The 20,593-nt window shown below is 39.7% G+C and overlaps 1 protein-coding gene across 3 annotated transcripts; it reads left to right on the forward strand.

Annotated features, from left to right (window-relative positions):
• LOC137201404 (TOM1-like protein 2) lies at positions 1 to 19,865 on the forward strand. Of its 3 annotated transcripts, XM_067616443.1 has the most exons (16): positions 1 to 111; positions 4,575 to 4,659; positions 6,101 to 6,179; positions 6,636 to 6,785; positions 7,346 to 7,480; positions 7,561 to 7,710; positions 7,860 to 7,976; positions 9,021 to 9,154; positions 9,556 to 9,598; positions 10,561 to 10,732; positions 11,266 to 11,380; positions 12,206 to 12,281; positions 13,240 to 13,314; positions 16,372 to 16,431; positions 16,994 to 17,030; positions 17,139 to 19,865. In XM_067616443.1, exons 1-16 carry the CDS (start codon positions 60 to 62, stop codon positions 17,282 to 17,284), a joined length of 1,626 nt encoding a protein of 541 aa, XP_067472544.1. In that variant the 5' UTR covers positions 1 to 59; the 3' UTR covers positions 17,285 to 19,865. The 3 variants fall into 3 exon arrangements, with proteins under 3 accessions (XP_067472544.1, XP_067472545.1, XP_067472546.1); XM_067616444.1 differs by lacking the exon at positions 13,240 to 13,314; XM_067616445.1 differs by lacking the exons at positions 13,240 to 13,314; positions 16,372 to 16,431.
• Positions 19,866 to 20,593: the final 728 nt, after the last annotated feature.

The raw sequence follows: 20,593 nt of genomic DNA on the forward strand, positions 1-20,593 counted from the left end.
CTTGGTATTACAGCTTCTGGGCCTCAGCCTCATTCCCGAGCGGATTGTTTGTTGTCAAAATGGAGTTCTTACTTGGCAATCCCTACAGCACTCCCGTGGGCCAATGTATAGGTACGTTAGCCTTGAAAAAATTCTTTTGAGATGTGATACTTGTTTCACCATACAGAATTAAAACTAACATTTGGTGTTTACCACTTGGATATAAGGTTGCGCCAGTGGAAACTGCGAGCTAGCAAGCATCATCGCAGCAAACGTCATCCACTTGGAAAGAGCTTTCAGCTAATGTTAGCCAGCTAACCTATCTAACTTAGTCCGCCGTAATAACAAGTTAATTGAGCTGAATCTGTCTTTGTGTCTATGTTGACAATGGTGACTTATTTACATGTGTAGTTTAAAAGGAAATTAAATGAAAGGGAGTGGTGGGGTCAATGTAGTGACTTGGCTTAACAGAGCCATAGCCAAGTTAAATCTCAACATTTCCGTAGTTGGTTAACAGCACAGTTGACCACACAGCTTGGTCAGCCTGGTTGATTTTTAGTTTTGAATGTACACAGGCTGGTATGATGCTTATTCGTCCTGCATGAGAGAGGAAAGACATGTGGCCTACCACATCCTTTTGGTGTGGTTGCATCTATCTTTGCTCATTGTTTGCAAGCTGCTCAGAGATGAACAACCTCTGACCTAAAACAGGTGTGACCAAGGCTTTGCTCTGCCTTCACCATGAAAGAATGACACACATGATGAGAATAACTCTTCTGTGAGATCTACTAATAGGAAGTTTTGTTTTATTCTGTAATGTTAAAGTGTAGTCTGGTTGTGAAAATGTATTATTCCTTATTAGTTAAGATCATCTATAGAGGCTCAGTGATGAGGAAGTATCCACATTGGATTGCCTGAATTTCACCCACCCCACTACACCGTTTTACAACAACATCCCTACTGTTGTGTTCCTGTTTACAGAGAGACCACCATCCTTGGTTCTATTAGAGGATTTTCTACCTTTACTTTCTAATAGCTGTTACCTTCTTAACTTGTAAACAGTTTTGATTTGAGTTCTAATGCCAGTGTTTATGAAGTTGTGTAAACGATCCATAAGATTTTAAGCAGGTTTTTCTGTGTTATAAGACCCTACACGACAGATGTAAGCAGAACATCATTTTCTCATAATGCTGATTTGTGTTGTGTCCACGTAAATGCAACAGCTGCCACGCAAGCATTTGTTGTTTACATATTTTCTTCTGACAGTCATGTAAAGCAAGCTGCTGTTTTATAAATAATGCCTTTGGGTAGATCTCAGTCTTTCTCATGTTCTCACCCACCTGTTTTCCGCTTTCTAGAGACAGCAAGCACTGACAGATAATATTTTAGTCAAGCTCCTGTGTGCTCTTGATTAAAACTATTTCCTTTGGCCAGGGAGAGTGTTGCCCACCACCCACTGGTTAGCCGCTGTGTGCCATGCCATCCAAGACACCCCCCAGGCGTCAACTTTGAGCATGAGCTCTAACATCTTATTCTACAGAGGTCCTTCTAGGTCATGCAGTGGGTTGTGCATAGCACATCTTGGATTTCCCCCTTTTTCACTTTCGCCTTGAATCACCAGCCTGATCTTTCGGGTTGAGTTGCTGCAAGGTGCAGAGTGGCACAGCGTTGCACTGCTGCCATGGTGCTGTACACCACAGCAGCAGGATGAAGGATCAGCTTACGTGACACAATGTAAGAGAGACTGACAGAGGAGACAGAGAACAGCTGACGAGGCATTATCAAGAACTTTATAGAGCTTTTTCATTTCCTAAGTGAGAAGTGGTCAGATGGTGAATGATGTGTACAGGTGTGTGTCATGTGTGCATAACTTTATGTTGTCATTTTACATGAGGGGAGGTTTAAGCCTTTTATGTCCCTTTCACTTTGACCACTTTGCTTCACTGCTCAAACCCTTTTTTCCCCCTAAAACCAAACATATTGATGAGAGGCTATTAGTGCAGAGAGCTAAAGCCAAGCTGTCTGTCAGTATGCACTAGTTGATTTTGGCAGATTTAATTGAAAGGAAGCTTTTAAAGCACCATTGATAAATGAAGGGGGAAATATATTAAATATTTCTAATAAATTAAAGCTAATTTGTATGCAATTCTGTTGTCTGTAGAACTTTGTAATGTAGATGGGCCTATGGATCAGGTGACTCTGGCCTCTTTTCTGTCCTTGAATGTCATTTTAAACATCTCTGGTATCCACATAATAGTCCTTGACATTGTACAAAAGTTAAATTTAAAAGTTGTAATGCAAGAATTGCTTCCATTATTTATGGTTCCTTCTGGTTCTATGACCAGAATTAACGAGAATTTGCAGCCATATCCAACATTTAGGTCACCAGCTTTTGGCTAGCAGGTTGTATTTTTTGTTGTTGTTGTTTTTTTTTTTTATTGATGAGGTATTTAAATAATTAGGGAGAGTTAACTAATCCTTGAAAAAGGATAAGGATAAGTAGAAAGTGTGAGAGCAGAGAAAGGAAGAGCCTTAAAAGGACAAAAGGTGGAAAGATGGTGCCAGAGAGGGACAGAGATTTGCGGCTTTGTTGGCAGTGCAAGGCACAGCCTGCCACTGTTACAGCCATGTGATCGACTGGCTTCACTGGTGTGGCATCCATTCCCAGGACTGGGCGGATTGACACAACACCATGAATGAATGTACTCAGTGGACATTTAACTTCATTAGCAAGGCACTGATTGTTCAGTTTCATTCTGGTTCATCTCACATGGAGAAATCAGATTTGTTTTTTTTCCTCCTCCTCTTGCCACCTAGTATTTGCCCTGCTTGGACCCGACAATCCACTTGAAGAGATTACATGGGAAATCCCAAAGGAAGTAGCTGGTTAATTCTTCCAAACTTATGTTGTACATGTTGTACAACAAGACACATCACAGTGTTTTTAAATGCTACTCATTTGAAATTCATCTGATGTCTCTCTATTTTACTAGATAAGTTTCTTTTTTTGAGACACACACAAAAAAAAGGCCAGTCTCTTGGTGTTTGCCCAGTCTGCGACAAGTTGATTAGAGAGGGGAGGTAGAGCATGAATAAGTCATGGCTGTCAGGCTTGTCCAATCTTGAACTCTCCAAAAGGAAGGCAACACGGCTCAGTGAGAGGCTCTTGGCCTGGGCATGACAGCCTGCTCTGGTCATCTGGGCTTCAGGGAGAGGAGCTCCTACTGTCCAAGCTCAAGAATCGTCTAATGAGAATCTATTGAGTGTCAGGCATAGGAACCTAGTCACAGTTTGCTTCAGTAGAAAATCATTTTCTCCTTCATTGTGGATGCCACCCCAAACAACTACGATCCTGAAAGAATATCAGCATTCACAGACATGATGGATGGATTCCGGGGGACGAGAGAGGGAGGAGGAGACAGAGCGAGGAACGCAGTGATGACTGCGATACCAGTTCATCACTGTAGCCTCTCACAGTCTCTGGATCGCATTATTTCCTGGCTGTAGCCAAAATTATATTAAATGGTAGGGTGGAGTGTGAAGGGGAAAGTGGGTCTCATGAGGCTTCTGATTTCAGCTGTTATGACTGAGTACACAACCACATCACACCCACAATCAGCTTCACTTTCCCCTGAGATGTTAGCTTTCCACTTTCCAGCTGACTGTTTGGCTCTCGTTTAGTTGGAGACATCAGAGCAACAGGTGGCGGATGATATTTTATAGAATAAAGGGGTTGCTTGCGAGACTTGGAGATAACGATGTTGTAAAATCTGAATAGAATAAAAAGGATTGTAGTTGTCTTATCTGTTGCCTGATCCTTCATCCCAACCTTTCATGAGCTCTACCAGAGATTAGTTTCCAGTTTGGCTATTTATGTTCACTAGAATTTATCATTTCAATAGGAAACAGCTGGAGAGGAATTTTTGACATTGTGTTTATTTTCAAAAGTAGCTTCACAGCACAACAAAATGCTTATAAGCAAGTCATTATAGCATGTGGACACAGTTTACTGAATTACATTTTAAGATTATGACCAATAGTTTGTGGTGCACGTTTCTTATCGCCCGTATCCGAACTGAATAAAAATAAACATCAGAGACGCAGAGCAATAAAGTCTGTCGCCACATGCTGACTTGCTTACACGACACTTTTACTCTCAATGTTATGTAAACCACAGGATGCTTTAATTAGTCTGCATAGACTCAAGCACCGGTGACAACTGAGCCTGGCTAAAATGCAGCATCACACTCGCTAGCGAGACAGCTGGCAGGGGTGTAAACAGTGGATTAGGTATCAAAAATAAAATTTTACTTCAGCGCCAGCCGCAGTGTTGGTCTAGGTTGTCTAGTAACTAGGACTTATAATACTGAGGTGTGTCATGTCCCCACAGAACTAAGCCTAAACTCTCTGTAGGCAGTGATGTTTCTCTCCACAGGAAGTATGGCCTGGTTTAAACTGAAATTATTTTGGGTATGAACATGTTACATTAGGTAAAAACTGGTGCTCTGTTAATTTGTGTTTTATTAGTTCACTACAGTTTAACCTGCAATAAAGCGTCATTAAAGATTCTGTTGAACTCTTGTGTTTTCCTCCAGAGCGGGCCACAGATGGAGGCCTACAGAACGAAGACTGGACCCTCAACATGGAGATCTGCGATATCGTAAATGAGACGGACGAGGGGTGAGTTCTAGAAATAAGTCATTATTGGCTTATATCTCACATTATCAATGTTCTGTAGGATCAGTGAGGCCTTTTGGTCTAAAGAGACCCGGTTCCTGTGTTCAAACAACAGTTTGTACTGGAACCTTCTTTGTTTTCTTACACACTGGCTGACTGAGTGACTCAAGCAAATAATACACTGACTACTGTTCTTCACCAACAGACACTACAGAAAGTCTTTTGTTTCCTTTAGGTGTCACTGTCTGATTGATTGAATGAAATTCGTCTACATTGAAAGATGTCCAGCCTGCTGTCTTTATAAGACACAATCTAGATTCTGCAAATGTGAGACAATAAGAAACAAAATAGCATTTTCCATCACTCCTATGAATACATCAGTTTTATCAGCCTTCTCCTGCATTTAGAATCAAATGAGATGAATCAGAATCAGATGCTGAGAAATGGTTTTGTTCTGCAGCATATAATTAACAGAGAGTGTCATCATGTAGCACTTTGCAAACTTTGCTTTCTCCCACAACACCATTAAATCCACTTGTAGTTAATGTATCCAAGAGAGAAAATTGTTTGTTTAACGTACAGTAAGACACACTAATCAGTTCCTTTTTATAGAGAACGTACTTTTTTCATGAAGAACATAAAAAAAAATGTTTTGTGGAGGAGTCTGTCTTTTTCCATTTTCCCTCAGCACTTCTCTTCTTCTCTCTTCCCTTGCTTTTCACATTCTTCATGCCTACACACAGGCATTGTCTCGGCATGCGACATGGGGCCCTTTCTGTCACACTCAAAGACACACACACACACACACACACACACACTACCAGAAAGCGAGAGATTCTGTGTGTGTGTGTGTGTGTGTGTGAGGGAGTTCAGCTTCACAGAACACAGAACTTCTTGTCCTCAAGATGTTCAGCAAGTTAGACGAAGTCTGGTCAGCTCCAAAGTTTGAGGTTCAGGAGATTCTCCTGAACTGAGAACAACTTTTTTTTTTTTAAATGACATCCAAAAGTTAAAAAAAACAACAAAAGGTAACTGTAACAGAGAATCGGAAACACACTATGGATGTCGGAGACAAAGCTTTTTATCGTGCATTATGTTCTGTTTCCATCCATTCCTATCTATCACCGTAGCTCATGAAGGAGTTCATAAAGGCTTATTACATCAGGCAATGTGAGGCAGAGAGCCAACCTGAACTCTTTATGCATGGACAGCTTTGATCTTGCCTTGGGAGAAACAGATAGTCACGCAGAAAGAAAAGAAGAGAAACAGATGGTGTGACGTTTTTTTTTTCTCTGTTCTCATCAAACAGTTACACTGACAGAACGACTGGCATCTGTTATTGTGGCACAGAAAATCCTTTATTCCAACAAAGTCAAAGATGTTAATACCGACTCTCAGCTGGGGTGCTTTATCCAGCTTTATCTTTTCTGCTGTTTCCCTTTAGGCCAAAAGATGCTGTGCGGGCACTGAAGAAAAGACTCAGTGGCAACAAGAATTATAGAGAAGTGATGCTGGCTCTGATGGTAAGAAGTTGTTTTTTTTTTTATTGTAAACTAGCATTAAATTCATCTGATGTAACCATGTCTGTGCTTTTGTTGCTTTTCAGTGTATAGGCAACATTAAAGGATCACACCCCTGCATAAAACTCTCCAGATCTTATGTTCTTGGTCATTTTATTCCACCTTCAGCCCACTGCCAAGACTGTTTTTTTTTTTTTTTTTTTTTTTTTATCTGCCTGATATCGCTCATCTTTTATTTCGTTTATAGCAGCCGTGCTTTTTGAGCTGCGTTCACATCCACCCATGTCTTTGATAGCTCTGCTAGTTAAAAGCCTCCGCTGCGTGATGAAAGCATCCAAGCTGAGATCTGTGAAGAGCAAAGTCTTTTTCAGCTGCCTGGTTATCGCGCACAAACTTTCCTCCTTTGCAGTTTTATTCGTCAAGCTTCTATCTCTCTTTGATCCTTTTCCCTCTCTGCAGGTGTTGGAGACGTGTGTGAAGAACTGCGGACACAGATTTCACGTCCAGGTGGCCAACAGAGATTTCATTGATGGTGTTTTGGTCAAAATCATCTCCCCCAAAACCAATCCTCCAACCATCGTACAAGACAAAGTCCTGTCTCTCATACAGGTATCGGGGCTGTATTTTGTGTTTATATTATTTTTATGAATGTAGTTTCTGTTTTTCCATCATGAAATCATATTGTTGAATGTCAGACGTTACTACCATACATTGGCAGTGTGTCAGTGGTGCTCCCCGTCAAACCTGGCCTCCCGGATGGGCACCGTATGCTCCGCTTCCCAGGTGTTGTACCACAGACTGCAGTCACTGGTGCTATCCGTTTACCTGAGGTCACCTCGGCCGACAGGTGGTGTTCTCTATCTCTGTTCCCGCTGTCCTCTAATTATTTATAGCGATTTAGTGAAGGCTGTTGGAGACCCCAGGGACACTCCTCTTTTAGATGCAGTCTTTCTATCCTTTGCTCGGTCTATTTACACCGTCTGGGAGGATGTAAGGGAGGCTCCTTGACCATACTTTTTCTGTTTTTTGTGAAGGATTTGCAAACAGGAAAGGAACAAAATATTTGTGCTGATATTGTGATATAAAAGGACTGTTCAGTGGTTTTAAGGATATCAAGTGTCAATTGTTTAATGTGTATTGTATGTCTTTGTGTGTGTGTGTCGTGGTAGGCCTGGGCCGACGCCTTCAGGAGTAGCCCTGATCTAACCGGGGTGGTCCACATTTATGAAGAACTGAAGAGGAAGGGCATTGAGTTCCCAATGGCAGATCTGGATGCATTGTCTCCCATCCACACGCCACAGAGGGTAAAGACATAGGAATACATTTACAGACACATATTTATGTGTTCACAGTAATGGTCTACAGGCTTACTTTTTTCTCACAGGGTACACCAGAGGTGGATCCAGCCATGATCAAGTACCTAGCCCCTGCATCACCTGCTGCCGGACCTCCTAAACCTGCCCCTGCCCCGGCCCCTACCTCTGCCACACAGGTGTCCCAGATGCCCAGCCCCATCACAGCAACTCCTGAACAGGTGAGAGGCAGCGACAGCAAACCTTTGACCAACGATATTAACTTGTTACTGCAGATGTTGCTTGTAAAGTGAAGTCAATAAAGCAGATTTTATTAAAGTTATTCAATAAATCAGCATTTTAAATAACCTTTGACTGTCTGTGCTTTCAGATTGCCCGGCTGCGTAGTGAGCTGGACGTAGTGAGAGGAAACATCAAAGTCATGTCGGAGATGCTAACAGAGATGGTCCCCGGCCAGGAAGATGCCTCTGACCTGGAACTGCTTCAGGTTAGATGAACACACTATGAGGTCCATCTTAACCAAATAAATTTAATTTTTCATCAGAGTGAATAACAGCAGAAATAAATCTTATTTTGTGGACATAATTTAATTTTTAGTGTGGTTTTATAATTTCTGAATACATCAAAGCAAATAAGATTAGATCTGATTATTTTGTTTATTATATTAAATTGTCTGGCAACACATCGTACTAGCACCACTATTCTAAAACAAAACACTGAATATAGGCTTTATTTGCTTCCTTAAAATATGGAAGTGTGCTGCCTTGTTTTACTCCACTGTAGCAGCATCAATAGAACTATAAATGCATATTTACACAAATTGTTGGCGCTATCATACCCCTGGATTTTCAAGAAGACACATGGAGTCAAATATCTCTTACTGCTAAGCTCTTTTTTCATGCAGAAGACTTAACGAATTCCCTCACACTATGCATGATGTTCATTGAGAAACCAAAAAGCTCTCCAACATGATATGTCAGCTGTAAAGTGTTGTAATTTTTTGCAGCCACCAGGGGGAGCAGCATCTTTAGTTATCAGAGAAACCGCTCAACTCACAGTCATGAGCCACTTGGCTGTGGTAAAATTCCTGGAATTGGCAGTTAACCAGTGGTATAGAAACTCATGCAGAGTTTAATCTCCTCAGGCCAAATCCACTCAGGTATTTGTGTCAGCTGCAAGGATCTGGGAGTGTTAAGGCACTCATGCCAGTTGTAATGCTGATGTGGTACCTGTTCTGACATTTATTTTTTTTTAAATTTCTTTCTCTCTTTTTCCAACCACCACAGAAGAAGCCTTTAAAGATGTTTTTATGCAGTTGTGTACATTTTTCCGACTAGCTTAACATTGCATCCCTGACCTAGGGATAAAAAAGATCTACTCTATTTTATAAAGACAAGACATGCAGTATATGGATATTGTCCAATTATTTTCCCCAGAAGCTGTGCAACCATTCTGTCAAAACTGAGCTGCTTTTGTTTGTGCCTGACAAAATTATTTGTTAGTCATATTTTTTATCTGTGGATATATCTAGGAGCTGAACAGGACATGCAGGGCTATGCAGCAGAGAGTGGTTGAGCTGATTTCTCGTGTGTCTAATGAGGAGGTGACTGAGGAACTGCTGCATGTCAATGATGACCTCAACAACATTTTCCTCCGATATGAGAGGTACGATCAATCATTTACCACATCAGAACATTGTTGTGAGAATGCTTGTTAGGACTTTGTTGGTTTGCCCAAACTCAATTTCAAGACTAAATCCATAATTTTAGAGATGAAGCTGTAAATGTGATTACACCTAAGCTTTTTTTTTTTTTCTTTTTTTGAGAAAACATGCTCGACATAGATTCGGCATGTACTGTAGAACACACTTTGAGCGAGTCCAAACATCACAATGTCAGAGATCTGCTATGAAAAGCTGTGCATAACTGTTTCCTTTTAAGCATTCTGTGGCTTCAAATTGCCAAAATGTCTCTTTCATGAGGTTTCTGAAGATGAAAGACATTTAAGCATTTGAACTTAACAAAGCGTGTGGTAAAAACATTCAAAGGATCTTGTGTTGCTCACAGGTACGAGAGGTACAGGTCGGGTAGAGCCGCACAGAACAATGGGGTGAGTATCATCAACAGGAACTCTGCATGCAAAGAGCAGAAATCAAACAGCCAAAATTCTCTCTTAGGATACCTTGTTTTGTTTTTGCTTTAAGCGTGTTTTCAGAAAAACTCTTTTTTTTTTTTTTTTTTCCATGTTAATACGTCTACATTTGCATCGCCTGTGGTGAATGCTATTAAGAATACTATGAGAGATGTTTCAAACGTAAATCAGTCTGCATAGCCAGTTAGTGTATATTAAATGTATTAATTACTATTTACTATATATTATAATAACAAACAAAATCCACTGCAGTATTATTATTTAATTCAGATGGATTGCATTGCAGACCAAAGTCCAATTTGCTATTTTGAGTGTACATTCGCCAGTATCAGTCATTCGCCAGAGGATTGGGGGAGCTCTTACTTACATCCCACGTAGCTGTTTGTGTTTGCATTCTGTTGATCTCTCTGTGTGCTCTGTCTGTTTGTGTTGTGGCTAGCTGATGGAGGCAAGTATGATACCACCACCACCACGTTCTATCCGAGCCCAGTGCGCTGGGATGAACAGAGTGATGAATGCTAATACGTCTGCTGTATGGAGCTAATGCTCAGACCCACATGATGTGTCAACATCAGAACCACCGTGTGAAACTAGATGCTTTGTGTTCTTCTCTACCCTCCTTCTGGCAAATACATCTGAAATCCTGTGCAGGCGTGTTTCTGTTCAACCCTCAGTAGTGTTCCTCCATATAGCCCCCAACCCACAACTAATAATGTCTCAAATTGTGTAAATAAACAATCCTGTAGAATTCCAGTAGCTACAAAATATTCCCTTTACATACAACCTGCAAACACTGAACTTCATTCTCATATTTTAGTACAACCTAAAGTCAAGTTAGAAGCTCAGAAACTCTGCGTCTTAACGTTGTTTCTCATGTACCTACTTAGTCATCGTTTTTTGCTCTCTATGTCCCCTCTTAGATGTTGAGTGAGGCCTCAGAGGACAACCTGATAGACCTGGGCCCAGGCTCCCCTGCTGTAGTCACGCCACGGATCACCTCCAGCCCTCCGCCCCACTCCTCTGCCGGGGCCACTGCCTCCCCGGCCCATAATTCAACCACAGCCTCGCTAACCTCTGCACTCGGCAGCCTCGGTACGAACAGAACGGTGTCAAGTCTGTCTGTATCACGAAAATGTTTTTTCACTCCATATTCATTCTTGCTTCCAACTCCAACGATCTAATTTACACACTCGCTCACTCTCACTTGGCTTTTGAGAAGCAGCAGAGTGTATAAAAGGCTCATAATCTGGCTACTAATGGGAAATGAACCCAGCAGCATAACTGATTACTAGAGACTCTTCCCCACCACTGCTAGCTCCCCTGATGGTCTCTAGAAAGTCTCTGTATGCTGTAGTATTCTGGTAAAAGCTTAGATATACTGCAGCTCTTTTTGTGGAGTCAAGTCAGCCACCCTGTAGCATAGAAGTGCTGTGAAGGATGACTTTTCACAAGACGGCCGATGTAGATTGGCAACTAAACCTTCATTGCATTGCTTCTTTAATTCCATCATCCTGTCACTTCTTTTGTCATGTTTTTTTTTTTTTTAACCTTTCTTCATCATCCTCCTGTTTTCTCCTTCTTGCTCATTCTCTCTTCTCCTCTGCGTTCACACCATCTCACTTCAGATGTAGGTTCAGACAGTGCGAGAGGCGCCCCGTCTTCTCTACAAGCCCGCAACCGGGATGACTTTGACATGTTTGCCCAGACCAGGAGCAGCTCTCTGGCTGAACAACGCAAGAAGTAGGTCTATATTTCATTTTGCTTGTGAGCCCAGATCTTCATGTCATTATTCAGGATGTAATTTGTTTTTGTAAAGTTTAATATCTGAAGTAGAAATCCACCCTCTGACACTTATACATTGTTCCATGATGTTCACTGTATTCAAGTTTTTTCATAATGACGCATCAGTTTACTTTTCATTTTCTCTATCTACTGTCCTTTATAGATTTATTTGATTTGAGGTGTTTTGAAAACCTCCAGTATACAGGTGTTAATCTGTCACTTTCTCTGCCAAGAACTTGTTGTATTCAGTTGTAGGTTGAATATTTAAGTACAGGAATGATATTGATAAAGTAAGATGGACACGATTTCACAGTTAAGGAAAAGGTTTCGGCTATTTAGGCTACTTTTCCCTGAGAAACTGGTATATTTTCAGCAGTACTGTGGATTTGTTTCTGTTCTTGCATTTCTTCCTCCTCCTTTTTTTTAAAAAGCACATTTCATGTCTTTTCTCCTCCAAAAATAATATATGAACTCATCAAATCCCATTCTTGCTGTTCCTGAAAAAATAAACAGTTATTCATGGAAAATAAAAAATATATTAGTTTTGTTAATTAAAGTATAATCAGAATGGGTCAGAAATGCCAGGTATTGTTATTGTTTCATGACAGTGTTTTTTAAAATACTTTTAAGGTGGATATTTCCTTCAGTTTTATATTATTATTTACACTGATTGATTTTTGTCAGCATTTTTAATTTTTTATTCTGCTTGATTCTCATAGATATTGAGCCAAACCAGCTTCTATGCTTTATCTCATCTATGTTTTTTTATGTGTTTGTGGTCAGTGTAAAGTATGAAGACCCTCAGGCTCTGGGCGGCCTGGCCTCGGCGTTGGATGTTAGACAACAGAACACAGGAGGGGTGAGTACACTGAAGCATGTAGTTTAATACAGCTTTTGCCCAGATATGAAATGTGGGCACTGCATTATTTACATGACTGACAAGTCCTCTTGTAAGAGTCCGTCCTCAGCCCTCCGTCACTTCCTGCATGTAACATACTGTAATACTGTATGTTCTACAGTGACGTTTGTCCTGTGTGCGGTGATACTTGAACTTTGATCAAGCAGAAAGGTGAAGGTGTGTGTACTGATTATTGGCAGTACTGAATGGCTTAAATAAAGATCTTGCATTGTGAGAGTAATAAGCATGGCTATAAGTAGAGTGTAAGTAAGCACTCAGAATGGGTACCATATGAATAACTTGCAGATTCTACATCCAAACCATTGTCACTTTTTTTGCATTTGTTCTGGGCAGAAATTTGTCTCAGCAGTTTAGTCAGTCATTAAAAAAAAAAAAACATAAATTATATTTTCTCATTCCTAAACCTGATATCAGTTCTTTGTGAATCCAGTTTTTGTTGATTTACATAATCAGTTTGCACAGAGAATTAAGCACATGCTAGTTTCAATTTTTTTTTTCTGTCTGAACACACATTGCAATATATTTGCATGGTTATCACTATGTACACAGACAATTCTGAAACCTGAACCACCACACACACAAGCAGACACACAGTAGGGATTACACACACCATCCCCTTTTTTTGTTACCTCAGGTGCCCTGTGACAGTACTTTACTTGAGGGAGTTTAGTCTTTTCTTTTTTCCCCTCTTATTTTCCTCATTTACATCTTTATGGAATGAGCCTTTCACCACTTTGTTTCATTCTCCCTCTCTTTTTTTTCTCCCCCTTTTAAGTGACAATCGTCTCTTGCATATTTGACTTCTGGTCTGTCTCTCTCTCTGCACTGTGTGCTATGCTGTGGTGGGGCCTGCTACCTCTCTTCTCTTGTGTAAGGTGTTGTTCTGTTGTTGATTCAGCTGAGGGTAAAAGGGGATGATAACCCAGCAGATCAGGAGCTGCCCATAGACAGCTGGCTTATTACCCAAGGAATGGTGAGGACTCCATCCTCAGTGTGTCCTCCTCCCTTCCCCTCATGTCCACCATCACCCCCCCCCCCCCCCTGCTGTCAATCTCCTCCAAGCATCATCCATAATCCTCATTTTCAGCCTCGCCTCACTCTGTCCTGGAATGCTCAAACAAGCCCAGTACCAAGAAAGTGTTTTCCCCTAAAGAGCATCCGCCTCCATGTTGTACTCTAGTGTTGGGCAATATGACGATGTACACATAAGACGTTAGAGATTTGTCAACTGTAGCAACAGGGCTGCTTTGGCAATACTGAAACAGGATTGTTACATTATAAATGATCTTTATTGGTCCAGTACTTCATTGTACTTTACTGTATCAACCAAATCCTCTCTGGTTATTTCATCTAGAAGGAGTTCATGAATTGAATTTCCAGAATATGGTATAAATCACTGCTGTGATTATAAAATCACATATACTATGATATAGGATTTTATCCATATTGCCCACCTCTATTGTACTCAGTTGACATGGGTGCTAAACACTATACCCATTACTAATTAGGGATGGACATTTGAAATAATTTCAATATTCGAGTACTCGCATTTAATTATTATAGAGTACTCGAGTACTCACAAAAAAAAAATCTAACACCATAGGGTCCGAAGTGAACACCCAAGCAAAAATGCAGATATGAAAGTTTAACATCACATAGCCAGCACTGTATATTCATTTCATTTGTCAAAATACTTCCAAACATCACTCTTATTCCTGCCTGTCCTGTCCAAAAATGTAAACTTTTAATATAGAGCAGGGTCAATTTACCCACTTTATTAGGTACACCTGTGCAATCTAATACAATCTAATACAACAGCTCTGTCATAAATTCTATTATCTTATATATTTATAAATTTTCAGTTTTTGTTGACATTGTCAGAAAGGTGGTAATTGTACTTTATGTTTATCATTGGTCATAGTGGGTGGTGGTGGTGTACTGGAATGTATTATATTGAATAGCGTTCCTAATATTTTGTCCACCCCATTAACATACATGACAGGGGCAAAATATTAGGAACACTTTTTAATATAATGCACTTATATAGTACACCACCACCACCCACTATGACCTCGATAATAAACATAAAGTACAATTATCACCTTTCTGACAATGTCAACAAAAACTGAAAATGTATAAGCTTCATAAATATAGAATTTATGGCAGAGCTGTTGTATTGGATTGCATTTGATTGCACAGGTGTTCCTAACGAAGTGGCCGGTAAGTGTATATATATACTCTATATATTTATTCTTCTTTTTTACAAAGCAAAAAATAAATGTGATTACTCCTATATATTGAACAAGTATTGAAGTCCAAATCAAGTACTTTAGTACTCATGCCCATCCTTATTACTGATATCAGCCTTTTACGTTAATTCCTCCCCCCTACGGTTGGAATAATGAGCCTGACTGATCTCCAGGAGCTTCCATCAGCTAGATCCATCTCTTAACATTCACACGCTAAAACAACGGAGGAGTACAGATACCACCGCTGCACAGAAAGGTCAAATCAAGAATGATGAGCAGTGTGTATTCATAACAGCAGTGCATCAAAGCATTAAAAAAAAAGTGATAATGTGTTTGAGACTTCTGTGTAGCGGTGAGTATTTGTTGGTTGCACTCTAATGGTCTGTGGATCTTAAATAATAAAGTAGATGTAAGTAACCTCACATGTCCCATTCTAACCAGGAACAGATCAACCGACTAACTGATGTCTCAGTAGCTGTAATATTTTTAACCGACTGTATGATGAGTGTAAATGTTTGAATATAAAGAACGACACTTTGCTGTGAGTAACGGTTGGGACAAACTTCTTCACACAGTATTTTCTCTCTTATTCACACAGTCGCATGTGGGGTTTTTTTTTTTTCTTCTGTGAATGACTTTCCCTGCCCCACTGCCTTGGCCTTGCTTTTGATATGCTCCTCCACTATGTTAACTATGATTTCATGAGGAAATCCCCACCTGTGTTCTGGTAGCATATAATAGGATCTCATGAAAAGGGTTTTGTTCTCTCTATTCAACTTTGCTATCAGGTTGATGTCAACCGTGAACTTTGATGCATCACACGGGTGAAACAAAAGACTTTTAGTATTGTGTATAAACTCAGTGCCTTTTTTTTTTTTGCTAAAAAAAAACATGCAAACAACTCTTGCAGTGTCCCTCCTGATGGATGAAATTTCTTTTCAGGCACATAGAATACAACATCTAAATATCATTGAAAAGAGTATTGTTCTAAAGCTTTTTAATTGTAAATGGGGAACATAACAGAAGAATTTTTTTTTTATCAGAAGCGTGTCAATCACCACACACTTGACTTTTGCAGAAAAGAATAGCTAATGTATAAGAATAGGCTTCTTCTCCCTTTCCCAGCAGTCCCGAGTCAGTCAGATTGTTTTGTGTCCATCACATACATAAACATAAACGCAACACCATCCACTCTGACATGGCTTGCGTCATCACAGTCACTGCACGCTTGCGCTCCACGCGTCCTGTGTGGTGTGCGTGTGCAATGTGTGTGTGTGCTCCACGTATGTGTTGTGCGCCGTGTGATTGCCCTGCCTCTCAACGGTCCCTGTGCTTTTCGGCTTTTCCCATCCAATCAATCTCTTAATCACGTTCAAGCGATTTGCTAATTAACTAATGATGTGGAATAATTAACACTGCTGTGTGACATTAGTCGGCAGCTGTTAAGCCATGTCAGCACTACAGAACTAATGAGAACAATACACAAGCTGGGAACTCCTGTTCTCATCGCAGACAGCTGATAAGCAGATCGTCGCACATGATTAAAACTATAAGAGCACAGACTTGAGAGGGGCCGAGTGTGTCTTTTCTTTTTGTCATCATTTGTTTTATTTTTATCATTTTCCTCTCTTGAGCCTTTTTGTGATTCCTATTCTTGTTGTTTTTGTATGTGTGCGTATGCGTGTGCTACAATTTTTTGGATTTTGTTGACGGGGTTGGGTGTCTTTCTGTTGTGTGGCTTTGGCGCTGCCCCTTGGTTTGTCCATGGCTTTGCTCCATAGATCCCCGTATCGCAGTCCTCTGTCATGGATGACATAGAGGAGTGGCTCTGTGCTGACGTGGTGAGACTTCTTTACCTTGATTTATAACTTTTTCTTCTCTTCTTTCTCTCTTCTTCTACCCTCAGGTTTTTGTTTAGTTTTCTCTGACAGCACGTTTCATTCATCCGTCTCATATAACTGGACACCTTCAACTTTAGTTTCTTTTAACTTCACATCCTTTCATTCACTTTAACTTTATTTCCACCAATGACTGACATATAACAGTTGAGTGTGAGGTCTGACTTACATATGCTAACATAGTGCTAATGACAGTAGCGTTAAAACAGCTGATATGATCTTTCTTAAAATATGCATGTGGAGGTTGGGGTGTTGGGCTCAAGAAAGTTCTTTAATGTGTTCTCCTGTGAGAAGTATGTGGAAGGATGCATGTTTGACGGATCCTTCATGAGCGACTTTATGGATTTGTCAGAACTTTTTGTGAACTTTACAGGCATCTGACTTGTATGATGCTTTGTGTTGCTGACTGTTTACTGACATTTTTGTGTCTGTTGAAATAAAGCCACCTCTGTTTTTGATCTTTTCTGCCAAAATGGGTTTATTATCTTCTCACTTCTCTTTATAGAAAGGTGATGTTCCAGAGGAAGGGGTAACCAGTGAAGGTACAGACTGCAATTACAAATAATATGAACAAGTTTTATTATTTTTTTCTTCCTTATATAACATTCAACTCTGCATCTCTCTGAGTCAAATCAATTTGTTTCTTTCAGAGTTCGATAAATTCCTGGAGGAGAGAGCGAAGGTGGCAGACACTCTGCCATCTCCCCCCGGAGCTAACCCTGCTCACCCTGTCCGTGCCCCTAGTGGATCCCACAAGAAGGCTGAGCGGACGGAAGATGCCCTCTTTGCCTTGTAGACTCTTCTCAGAGAATCTCAATCTCTCTCCAGGGCATCTAAAGGTCCTCGCCCTAAATGATTCCCCTCAAACAGTCCCTCCAGTCCCATTTCATCGCTGACCGGCAGTGGTGTAGCAAGTGATCTCCACCTCCTTGTAATTCTCTTTCCACATTGTTGCCCTAACATACAGAGGTCCGACATGTTCACTGCGCACTACTGTGTTGCGTTTTACTATATATGGATGTATTAATCTGTAAGTGTGGGATGTACGCGCAGCCCTGCATCTCATTTGTAACGCTCCACCAAAGGACTTGTTAACATGTTAGATGAGGTTTAAAGATGTGGTGTATTACTGCGGGATTAATGGAAAATTTCACTGCAGGTCCACGCGTCAAGTCAGTATGGAAGCATACAATTAGGATTATATTGTGTTGTTCGACTACATTCGGCTAATTTTTGCTAATTTATGCATTTATTGTTTTAATGGTTTGTTCTGTACTATGTACTAGCGCTGTGGTTATGGTTGATTCATGCATAATTTTTTTTTTCTACAAATAGTCCAGTTAAGAGTTGTAGTCATGCTTTTAATACTGAGATATGTGTGGAATGGCAGCATATTTTATTACCCAGTTTGACTGAAGCAGAGTGGAGAAAAGACTGTTAGCAGGCTAACATCGCTAACAAGGCACATTATAGCTAAATTATAGCTAATATTGATAAACGGTGTATGCCAGCATTCCTTAACCAAAGGGAATAAAGACTAAAAAATCTAAAAAAAAGCACTTGTTAGGATTCTCTGTTATGTATTTGAAATGGCTAAGGGGAAGGAACGTGCCCATGGAATATTTCTCATCAGTCTTTTCAGTCTCTGAAAAGCTACAAGAAATTAGCTGAAAAAAGTAGCTCTTGAAACTTTTAGCCATTCCAAAGAATATTTAGGCTTTAATGACCAATCAGCACTTAATTTCACTTGTTGAACAATAATTACATTCACGTGTTATAGATATTATGGTATCATGAACATTTTCCTTCCTCTGCTATATTAATGTCTGTGCACTTTGAAGCAAAAACAAATCTGTATTTTGTCCTTTGTGTTTACAAGATGGTTACTATTTTTCTAGGGGATGGGAAGTGATCTTTAGATTGACTTCATTTTGCACATAACTTTTCTAACTGTTTAATTCAAGCACATGTTCACAAAACACATTCATAGAAGTGGATAGATGGACTTACAAAGTTGTGATTACAAAAGGTTTTAAGAATAATAGAAATTACATGAAGATGCAAGACAAAAAAAAGGCATTTAAATTAGTGGCATGACTTAGCGCCGGCGTCATAATCTTCTAAAAGATAAAATTTATAGCTTACAATGCACTATTGTAATGGATGTATTCATATAGGTAGATCTTCACATACTCTATACTATGTATTCTATATACCTCAAAATACAGAAATATTAGTTTCTGTATCTGGTTAAAAATGTATTGGCTCATAGTAATATCCAGAAGGCAGGGAGGTTTATGTATTATTTCATCCCCTGATTGTATTTTTATAGTTCATGTAAAAAAGGAAAAAATTCATGTTTGTACACTTCATTATTGAACTTTTTGTGGTTCAGGCTGAAGCACACAGTGAACAAACACAGTTGTACTTTCTTTGATTTGTGCCGTCAAAGACGTATTTTCATTCTTGGTGTATTTTCATGATTCATCCGCTCTTGTTAGAGCTGCATACAAACATTTCTGTGATTGACTGATTTCAGAAAAGAAGCTCTGAAGCTTTGGTGTACTTAAGATCACACTGAGGCAAAAGCAATCCTGTCTTCATTCCAGCTCTTTTGCTGATGCTCTGGTTTGTTCTAACCTTGCTCTGCACTTCAAAGATTTTTTTTTTCTTCTTTCAGTCCATTAAAGACCAAAAGCCTTGTCAATCCAAGGCAGACCATTTGAATTTCCTCCCAAGTAGTAAAAGCCTAAACATGCGTCAAAATTACTTGTTGAATTATACTTTGTCAGTATAGGCCTCCCAGTGGAGAGAAATATTCATGATTTGTTATATTTGTTAACCTAGATGCATTGAAAAATTATTTGTGTCAACATAATCAGTGTGATTAAAAATATTTAAATGTATTTTAGTAGGTTTAATAAAATTGCCAGGTAACTGAGATAATAGCATCAAATTTACAATCAACCACTGAGTCCACTTTGAAAAACTAAACAATGCAGGCGGAACAAAGATGGTTACTAAAAATGTAACAGGAGGTCCTTTTAAAGGGAACTTCAGTTTTTTTTCTGTGTTAATATGTTACGAATCTCTGGACCTGTAACAGAGTGTACTGTGTTACTTGCTTTTATGAAGCTTTAGTCTTGATTGCAACATGTATTCCTCGAAATTCTGGCTATGTCAAAATGGTTACTGAATGTCTTTTAATACTGATGAATCAGACATTTAGACATGGAAGAGAGACTTGTTTTCTGTTCGTGGATGTCTCGTGTCTGTTTGGCTGTGCCGTCTGCTGCCATTACTAATGGTCAGAAATCTGTTTGACCTAATGCACGTATGTAACTGCCCAATAAAACACTAGCAATGTGTGACCTCTACCTCACAATTGTTTGTGGTTATTTTACAGTTGAGGTTGTGTGTCTGTGAATCTCCCACTTCCTCGTGCACATGCTGATGCAACAGGCCCTCAATCTTGCACTTCACTGGCCATTCATTGTCACATGAGCTTCTCACCCCCCCACCCCGTCCCATTTAGTAGTTCATGGACACTTCATCCTTTCTGCTTGGCATAACAGCTTAGCATACAGAAAATGTAAACAACTCCTTTTGTCACACAGATGTTTATACAAGTTTTACTTCTCTTAAAGTTTTTGTTACCTATAGTTGCTTGTTTAGCATCACTGGCATGTTTCCAAAAGTGAGCAAGACATTCACCTTTATGCAAACATACTCCATCACCAACACTACAAGGCCTGCCGATAGGCTTTTAATATTCATCCTCTCCCTCAGTACTGATAACAACTTTGCTGTACTACTCTAGGTCAGTGACCTATTTCCCCAACATGCCTTTGTGGGGCGACCCCTTTGTATGCACGTGACACATTATAATTTTAATTTATCTGATGCTTATTTTTCTGAAAAATTCTGTGTTTTCAATTGTTTACATTATTAATAATTTAAATGTTTTGTTTTCTGGAATAAGCTTTATTTTACTACTTTACAGAGATAAATGAAGTATATAGATTGTTACATTTGTGCCCAGTCTCAAAGTTGTTTTTTTTTTGACAAAATATTACATTTTTCCTCATTTTATCGTACTTTGGCC

This window comes from Thunnus thynnus, chromosome 17, assembly GCF_963924715.1.
Source record: "Thunnus thynnus chromosome 17, fThuThy2.1, whole genome shotgun sequence".
Classification (NCBI taxonomy): Eukaryota; Metazoa; Chordata; class Actinopteri; order Scombriformes; family Scombridae; genus Thunnus; species Thunnus thynnus.